The 9,539-nt window shown below is 41.2% G+C and overlaps 2 protein-coding genes across 8 annotated transcripts; one reads left to right on the forward strand and one right to left on the reverse strand.

Annotated features, from left to right (window-relative positions):
- The first annotated feature begins 463 nt into the window (after positions 1-463).
- LOC125513932 (putative lipase ROG1) lies at positions 464-4,364 on the forward strand. Of its 6 annotated transcripts, none has more exons than XM_048679146.1 (10): positions 464-688; positions 1,226-1,293; positions 1,537-1,607; positions 1,705-1,941; positions 2,040-2,203; positions 2,286-2,341; positions 2,422-2,474; positions 2,591-2,711; positions 3,686-3,783; positions 3,896-4,364. In XM_048679146.1, exons 1-10 carry the CDS (start codon positions 576-578, stop codon positions 3,965-3,967), a joined length of 1,053 nt encoding a protein of 350 aa, XP_048535103.1. In that variant the 5' UTR covers positions 464-575; the 3' UTR covers positions 3,968-4,364. The 6 variants fall into 6 exon arrangements, with proteins under 6 accessions (XP_048535103.1, XP_048535104.1, XP_048535105.1 ...); XM_048679150.1 differs by having other exon boundaries at positions 470-688; positions 1,231-1,293; XM_048679147.1 differs by lacking the exon at positions 3,896-4,364 and having other exon boundaries at positions 3,578-3,720.
- Positions 4,365-4,913: 549 nt separating this feature from the next.
- On the reverse strand, positions 4,914-7,965 carry LOC125513933 (deSI-like protein At4g17486). 2 transcript variants are annotated; one of them, XM_048679153.1, is made up of 5 exons: positions 7,648-7,965; positions 6,709-6,996; positions 6,536-6,616; positions 5,668-5,723; positions 4,914-5,371 (listed from the first exon to the last, which is right to left on the reverse strand). In XM_048679153.1, exons 1-4 carry the CDS (start codon positions 7,763-7,765, stop codon positions 5,716-5,718), a joined length of 495 nt encoding a protein of 164 aa, XP_048535110.1. In that variant the 5' UTR covers positions 7,766-7,965; the 3' UTR covers positions 4,914-5,371; positions 5,668-5,715. The 2 variants fall into 2 exon arrangements, with proteins under 2 accessions (XP_048535110.1, XP_048535109.1); XM_048679152.1 differs by lacking the exon at positions 5,668-5,723 and having other exon boundaries at positions 7,648-7,964.
- Positions 7,966-9,539: the final 1,574 nt, after the last annotated feature.

Here is a 9,539-nt window from a genome sequence, read left to right on the forward strand (position 1 = left end):
CTGTTTTGCTAAAGTACATCTAGATGTGCTCTAAATATTGCACATCTAAATCATATATCATTAATTTTACGTGAAGAATCATGCAAGCATTTTTTTATTTTTTTTCTAATTTGATTGAATCACTTAGATGTGCAATAAATAGGACCCGAAAGAAAAATCAGAAGATAAAGCAAAGCACCACATGTAGAAGCAGGCGATACTCTCGATCATCCTCCGCCGTCTGCCGGTGGTTGCACTTGCTTCCATGGCTCTCCGCCGGCGTGTTCTGCCATTCGGATTAGGCCGCCACGCCTACCCCCAACCCGTGCTCCGCTCGTCCCAGACAGGCGGTCCCCGTCAGCATCGTCTTCCCCACCTGTCACCCTCTTCCTCCAATCACGAGCCGTCTCCGCTCTCGCCCGTTTCGCGTTGGCGTACACGCGGACTCGCGCGATTCGCCCGCCTATAAGACACTCTGCCCCTTTCCCCGACCCCGAGCAGCGCCTCTGCCCTCTATCCGTTCCCCCCACTTCCCTCCCCCCTTCGCGCGCGGCCTGTGCGTGCGTTCGTGTTGGGCGGGCGGGCCGGCTAGTTAAATGGGCGACCTGGCAGGCAGAGACTGCCGGGAGGAGGCGGCAGCGCCGGCGCCGGCGCCGGCCGTAGGCGGGGCCGACCACCTGGTGATCATGGTCCACGGGATCGTCGGGAGGTACGGCCTACCAAGCCTATCGATTTTGTGCTCTGATTTGGCTTCACTTTTCAGGAAAGAAAAGTTTTCTGGCTTCCTGAATTGCTTGATCCTCCTAGTAACACGTAGGGGCCTGTCGGTTGCCTTGAAAACTTTGCGGATTTGTGATTGACGCGATAGTTACCTGATTGTTTTTGTGAATTCTGGTTGGTATAGCAGGAGATGAGCACGCGCGAGCTCCAAGTTTGTACAAATTTACCTTTTGACAATAAAATGGAATAATTTGATGACTTAGAATATCATGATAGCAGGCTAAATTGAGATGGAGTATCACTTCATGCTACATGGCTCACGCGGATTCGACTGGTCTGGCACTTTCAACAAATAAGCAAAATTAGGTCCCATTTCAATGAATTCAGAGTGCCTAACTAGCTGATCTTAACACGTTACTATTTCCCCCGATGCATCCACACATGTATATTGCAACTATGAGTAATCTAGTTGTTCCTACTTTGGCATTTCCCCCTTGTATTGATATTACTCTCGTTATTCGTACAGCACAGCCGATTGGAAATATGGAGCTGAGCAATTCCATAAGTTGCTAGAAGACAGAGTCATAGTTCATTGTAAGGTCTACTCATTCCTGCGTGTTCATCGCCTATCTTATTGGTGTAAACTGTTAAGTTTAGTGAGCTATTGCATTGCCACACGTAGATCACACATTCTCACGATGAAATAAGAAAAGCTATTGTGGCAGATAACAATTGATTCCTCTCTCCCTGTACTTCCATTTTAGCAATTGAAGCCATTCAGAGCCTATTTCTTTTACATTTCCTTGTGGATAGTCCAACGATATGTTAATTCTGTAGGTAGTAACAGCAACATGCACAAGCTAACTTTAGATGGCATTGATGTGATGGGTGAACGGTTGGCACAAGAGGTTAGTTTTTCATTACGCATCTTCCATTTTTCATCTTCCCTTTCTGCGCTTTATGTCTTCATTCCCCCAATTTAATGACAAAAATCTAGCAAGCCAGGTTATCGAAGAAATCAACAAAAGACCACAGATAACAAAGATATCTTTTGTTGCGCATTCCGTTGGAGGATTGGTTGCAAGATATGCTATCGGAAGACTTTATAGGCCTCCTGGACAATCACTTGAAAATTCTCCTCAAAGTTTGACAGACAGCAACAGAGGCAATATACATGGGCTTGATGCAGTCAACTTCATAACTGTTGCATCACCACATCTTGGTTCTAGAGGAAACAAGCAGGTAGTGGTTTACTTTGATCTTATGTTACTGTATTCAGAACAGGAGAAATTGTATAATATTTCCATCTTACGGTGATGTTTTTTAAAACCAATATGCAGGTTCCTTTCCTTTTTGGAGTTACTGCGATAGAAAAGTTTGCGTGCTGCATCATTCACTTCATATTCAGAAGAACTGGCAAGCACCTATTTCTTACTGATAATGATGATGGAAAGCCTCCGTTGTTGCAACTTATGGTGGATGATTGTGAGGACCTACGGTTCATGTATGCTTGTCTGCCAACTGCCTCTATGTGCTTGGATTGTGAATACTTGTACATTTTCATGCTTACGGATTTCTTATTGTAGATCCGCTTTGCAAGCATTTCAGCGAAGAGTTGCATACTCCAATGTTGGTTACGACCGTATCCTTGCTTTAATCCTTAAATAAGCCTGTAAAAATAAGCTTTTTCTTGAGGTTTTTCCATAACTGATATTGATTAAGACATTGTTGGATGGAGGACATCATCAATCAGGGGGGCCTCCGAACTACCCAAGGTACCGTTTATGAACTTTTATGTGTATATTTTGATTTTGGTACGTAACTGTGAATCTATATCATAATCCTTTCACTTAGTTGGCCATTTGTAACTTGATTTGATTCTGTTTTTTAGTGGGTTGATTCGACAAGCAAGATTTATCCACATATTGTATACGAGGAACTATCCAAAGCAGAAACTCTTGATCAATGTGCTGATGTTGCTGATATGGACAAGGATAACTGCACTCTCGAAGGTATGCATCATGATTTTGACTAAACTAGGAATATGTTGTCTTTCACTATGTCATGACTAGTGTCTTATGAACAAAAGGATACTTAGAGAAAATATTATTAAATACCACTATAAGACGGAAAGCTTAGTTGTGATTTGGACTTTCCTAGCTGCGTGATTTGAAATATTATTTGTTATGTGTACTAGATTGGAGTTGACGATGCTGCATTTTCGTGTTGATATGCAATATTGAGATTAAGCATCCCAGCTCCTGTTGGTTTCGAATATGACATAACTAAGCGGAAAAGGACAAACATTACTATTGACATCATACTTATCTCATTTTTGTTTCTTCTAGCATAATTTGAGTTTAAAGTTGTAACATTACTATTGCATGGACTATATGTAAAAAGAAAAAAAATCATGTTGATTTGGATGCTGCCTTCAGTTTCACACTTTCTTTGCTTGATCCAGAAAACTAAAGCAAACTATTGCTTCTCAGTTTGGAATAGTCAGGGCATGGGAACATCCAGACATAACACCAACTGTCATGTTGTGGTTGTTTAATGTGCCGTGCCATGTTGCATAGGATCCCTGACTACACACCATGTTTCCTGGGTGCGTATGACTCTAGAATGTGTAGGTGTAACATGGTGTCGGCAGATACGGTCACAAATGAGACCATGTTCAAGGACAGTTTCCAGACTAATCGAGATAAATGGCTCCTACCTCCCTGTTCACTGAAACGACTTGTGGTTGTGGTGTTCCGTGTTGGATCTTGTGGTTGGGCTGTCATCTTTTTCTATCTTTCTCTTTTCTGTTGTGGGAAATATTTTCTATGTTCCTTTGATAACGAGTTTCCACAAATTGTCTAATGTACTGTCCAAGGAATCAGAAAATGCAAGTCGTATCATTATTGGACACATGCTCTTAGCTCCTATCAGTCCTTGAAGCAGAAGTGGACCTGATGGGCTAGCTTTGCGTGAAATATTGCAGAACGGCTTTTGAGAGGACTTAAGCGTGTGTCATGGGAAAAGGTGGACGTCAGCTTCCATAATAGCAAAGCAAGATCTGCTGCACACAGTGTAATTCAGGTACGTCTTTGGCTCGCAAACACCATCCATGCTCTGATATCCACAGCGCTAATGTTTGGGAACATAATGCTGAGGCTGAGGCTATCTTCCTATAAACTGGAATTTTGAGCAGGTTAAAGATCCTGTCATCCATAGCGAAGGTGCCGATGTCATAAAGCATATGATCGACCATTTCGTTACCTAGTGGAGTGCCGCCTATCTCTGGAAACAAAGATTGTGTTGTGATCATACACGAGTTGCTAACTGCGGAGTCGCCGAGCCTGGTGAGCACGTTTATGGCAATCCCAGGAATCAAGTGTCAGATAGACGGCGTTCAGAAAGTTGATATATAAGTAAATATATATATAGGGTCGTGGCATGTCGTTCACTAATCTTTCGCAATTATTATGCAATATGTATGTTGTGCGGTTTGAGCATAGTATCGGCTTTGTGCTTGTAAATGTCCACCATTGTTTTATCAGTGTTGATACGTTGGCGCGAATTTTTCAAGGGGAAACGTCGCAAGGATACTGGTTGGCAGAGATGCAAAGGCACACCTGATATTTGACAAACCTGATGGCAAGCGATTCTTATTTTCTTCATTTTCCACTTTGTATATGTGCTATCTTCTTTTTCTGATCGCGTGGCAGAAATGACCTGCCTTTTCTTCACAAAAAACATGCACATTCTAATTTACACCGGCAAAACAAAATTCAAAACTGTTAGCTTAAGAATTCTCTGAAGAAAAGTAACTGATCACAACAGGAATGTTTGTAATTTGAATGCTTGCACATTTCATAGAAAAAATATCCTAAAAAACAAACTCAGCTCCCGAAAAAGAGAGGAAATTTTAAGCACAAAATCTTTTGTTTGTACATAGGCCACAAAAATGATGTTTTTCCCCCTCAAAATTTGCAATCACATAGGAGTCGAACATTTTACATGCCTGACTGTTTTGACATTTGATAAACAGTCTTTTGCACCAGTTATCACATTTCTCCCGGATGCATCTTAGTTAGTACCTGATTAATCACGAATTGAACAGGCCATTGTCAATAACCATGTAGTAGTACATGGAGACGGCGGGTCTATGATAGCATGGACATGGGAATTTCATTACCAGGCTCAGGCGAGCATCGCCAAGGCAAACATTCTCGACAATGCCTATTCTAGCTCGTTTAATAAAATATACAGACTAACATCAGTTCCAGGCTCAACATTTTCTGAGTACGATACAGCAGTCACTGCACGAACTGGAAAACAGCAAGTAACTAGACCTATCTTTTGGACAAGATGGCCAATTCCTATCTGTACACCTGCTAGAAAGCCAAAACTCTGTGAAAAGTGATAGGTTGTACCAGTGGCAAGCTCCACGGTTCCGTCCTGTCACTAAAACCACCCAGAAACATCGCATCATCGTCCTGGACTCCAGTGGTTGCAGTTGTAATATGTCAATTTTGCAGAAAAAAACATGGAACATGTCAAAGAAGATCTTTGGCTAGCTTTAATGGCACTTCTACAGGTTGCAAGTCAGTGGATGGTGCTTCCAACAGGTGCTTGTCATCACCCTCATCGCTGTCCGAAGAAGATACCGAATCCAAATCATCATCTGCATATAGTGTTTAAAAAGGAAACAAACAAGATGGTCAATAAGATCGCACAAAATTATCATATACTATAGGATAACATCACAAAGTATTTACACAACCCTCCATTGCATATGGGTCTTATAAAATAAGGTTGTTTACAATGGTAACTTAGATGGGTAATTATTCTACTTGAACTGATTATACCAGAACATAGAAGATTAGCCAGTAAAAGAACTCTTAATTCATGCAAAATCATAGTGTAGTTTTTAAGTGTCAATTTTGGTCAACATAATGTTATACAACTGACAACCAATACCTTTGGACGCTTCCTCCACCACTAGGCTTTCCTGATCAAAGCATATAGTCACCGTTCTGGGCAGCCCCGTGCAAACTATTCCGTGTCAGGAATAGATGATTGGTATGATGAAAACTACTGGAATACCTTAGTTTTGCTCATTCAGCATTAAACCAAGAAAACTTGCCTCATTTCAAGGAAACTTAATACATTCAACTATAACTATACAAAACTTGGAAGATCTTAAAGCTGCATGAGTTATATGAAATGTGAAATGCCATATATGTTTCTATCTGTTGTGAAGCATTCTCATAAGATTATCCATTTTAGATATAATAATTAACAGAGATCTGGGGTAAACGAGTGATGGCATCTAAAGAGTGCCAAAATAGGATCGGTTCCTTTTTCTGAAGATCCAAGACTGGTGAACGTATTGCATAATTTAAAGAAGCCCATTCCATTTTTAGGCGTTATTCAGGATGACGTCTTAAGCGATAACACATTCTGATTCTTCTATAACATAATTAATTACTATTTACTACTAATTGCTTAATCATGTGCAAGTTACCAGTATGCAAAACACTTTAAGGTTGATGGCACTAACTGTTCAACCTGAAAGGAGGGTATATAAAAAAAGTTATGAAGAATTCTGACTACCGTGCAAGACAAAGTGAAATCTCTGAACTCCAAGGAGCAACAAGGAAAAGGACCAGATCTTAATCAACATGTTGGAGCTTATATTTTGCAAAGGAAAGCAAAGTATACAACAACATGTCATTCTTAGCCTCGTGATATTTCACAAGAATGTCACACTAACAGAAAGAAACAACATGTCAACATATAGGTTTCTTTTGAAAGGAAATGGAAGAAAAGTTCAGAAGATACTGACCAATAACTGGACGAAGAGTTGGGACACGTCCAACAGGAGAAACTTGGACACTTTCTGGTAGTAGACAGTCAAAGACTGAGCCTGGAGTTTTGAGAGAGAGAAAATGCAACCATTTAGCTATGATTTTCACCAATCTCAGGAAGTACGTAAACATATATGATAATGATACCAACCTACTCTGGCCAACCTATTCACCCAGCCAGGGATGGGTTTTCCAGTCAAGCTCCTACAGACATCATCTGTGAAATGATTGCAGTTCTTCGCAATCAAATTATATGTATTGCCATGATACTTCCCTGCAAGTCTTTCAATGAACGAGCGGAAATCTTCCCGAGACATGTCAGTTGTGCCTAGCGACACCGTCTTTCTATAGACAAATCCAGGGCAACATTTCGATTCCACCTCAAATACACCGCTGGATGAGAAATCATGTGCTCCAAATCCATATTCCATGCCATGAACTACTCGATTGGGAAAAATGGGTAAAAAAACATGAGTTCACGCTTCTGTAGATCATCTAAGTATGACATGCACATGAGAAAAGGAACATGTAACCATAGCAAACATAGGTGAGAAGAGATGTTCCACAGTTCCACACATAACATAACCAGCCTGATTTCCACAATGCATAAAAATACAATGACATAAACCTACAGTCAGTTTCAGTCCTTGAATTTTAGTGTACGCCAAAACTACACTTATTGAAGTATTTTCTTCATGCAAAATATAATATAACAAGACGGATGTCATGCACATTTCTCCTTGAAATTCTTCCCAAGAAAATACATTGTTCATTACATATTTGTTTCCCCTACCCCCCATCATTTTCTGGCGCATTGACCAGAAATGTTAATATATTTTTGGAATTTGTCCAACAAAATTCACTGTTACGATTGGGGTAACCAGAACATCTAATTGAAAATGATCCTAAAACAGCAACGATAATAACATAATTGTTCAAAAATCACCGTAACCAAATTGTTTTTAGGAAAACTGAAACAGCTCGCATCTCAGTTAAATCCACCAGCGTATCCATGCTAACAGGGGCAGAATCACGGGCATGGAAGAATCCGCATGAACAGCAAAGGGAAGGGGAATGGGAGAACCAATACCTTCGATTCCGGAGTGGAAGACGCCGAAGCCGAGCCAGTAGAGGTAATCGTTGACGGGCGTGAGGTCGTACACGTTGAGCAGCACCGGCGTCGACGGGCCGTCGTTCCCGGCCTCCATCTCCTCCCGCCGGCGAAAGCCAACGAGCCCTACAGATCTCGCAGCCCGCCCACCATCAACTGGCAGGGAGGGCTAGGGCTAGGGCTAGGTCGGAGCGCGTGAGCCGGGCGACGACGACGCCGAGACGGTGGCAATCGAGTTTATTTTTCTGTTTTCCCTGGAGTTGATTTTTGATTTTCTTCTGATTAATTAGGGGATAATGAACGGCCGCTTCTTTTGACCATGTGACGCTATCTTCACGCCCAGCTGTTTTGGTGCCACCGCCGGCGACGGTACAGTTCAGTAAATCAAACCGTAGAAACTCGCGTGAAGCTCTTTCCGTTTTCAGAAAAAAAAGTTTCTGTTTTTTCCTTATGAAAAGGTTTCAATTTTTTTTTGGAGAACATTCAGAATGTACCGCTTGTGACTCGTGTAACATCAATTAAATTTTTGGTGCACAAAAGACAACATTCAGGCTGCAGGTGGGAGTGGATTTAAGTGGGACTAACTACCTCATCCCACTTAAATCGTTTTAATGGGTTTCTATTGAATAGCAAAAAAGTTAATCGGGCTATCCCACTTAATTCGTTGGGAGCCCACCAACTCCGATAAATGTTCGTGCAATGCGGATTATTCAACTAACAGAAAACTGAAATAAAGCATGCATGCATGCAATTTTTACTTCCAACTCCAGGCACAACATTAGCCTTTTACGAAGAATCAAATATTTCGCTGAGGGCATCTCCAAGCGAGACCCGTGTGAATTTGAGCATATTCTTTAAAGTGCCACTGTTGAATGACTTTGTGATATTGACCTTAGCCATTGTTGGCCATCTAGTTGCTTTCGATAATTCGTTGACCTTCTTCTCGTCAACTCACGTTCCCCCTCCTTCAGTTTCATGTTCTCATTGCCGCCATCAGACCTTCATCTTCTCCTAGTATCTTCTTCCTTTTCGACGCCTTTTTGTTGTGATCTAACGATGACATAGTTGTCGCTCAACAACTAGGGTTTTTCTCCTAGTTGTATATGAAGTAAACATACGGACGCGGACGGGGAGCACATCACGAAGCACCCCTCTGGAATCAAAACCATTTTTGGTTCATTTGGGGTCGGTGTAGGCTTTCATTTAATTGGCAACGAATCACAATACAGTGTGCTTTTGTATATACTGACAGTAAACATGTGTACATACTCATTTAATTCGGGGTAGTGTGTTTGATAAAACATAGCAAAGATTTCAACAAAGCGCGAACCAACCTGTAGCGCATTTATTCCTGGATTTATTTTAAGATTTCCGACGATGTGCATTTAGTGGGAGGAGACGTTCTCGTCGACGACTAGGTGTCTACGGTGACTTCGTAAATTTCAAGATGACATGTCGGCTCGGTCTTTCAGAGGTGCTCACAGGGGCAGGGTGTGCGTATGTGTGTTCATAGAGGTAAGTGTATGTGCGTGTATATGAGCGCTTGCTTCTGTACTGTGTTTAGAAAAAAAAAATCAACAAAGTATTAAACGGCAAAGACTTTGGACACACTTACATTTAATAAAAAAAAGAATGAAGCATTGTAAAAAGTAAAGATAGCAATTTTACATTTGTTTTGGTTGTGGCCATTAATTGCACCCTTCTTAGAATGTGTATTACTCCCTCCGTCCACTTTTGTAAGTCGTTTCAGACAGCTCAAAATGGGTTGTTTTACACATTGTCTAAAATGTCTTCAAGGTCTTATAAAAGTGAACAGAGGGAGTATTAAATTCTCAGTTTTTTTCCTAAGATATTTGGGAAAATCCCGAGAT

This window comes from Triticum urartu, chromosome 6 (genome assembly GCF_003073215.2).
Source record: "Triticum urartu cultivar G1812 chromosome 6, Tu2.1, whole genome shotgun sequence".
In the NCBI taxonomy this organism is placed as follows: domain Eukaryota; kingdom Viridiplantae; phylum Streptophyta; class Magnoliopsida; order Poales; family Poaceae; genus Triticum; species Triticum urartu.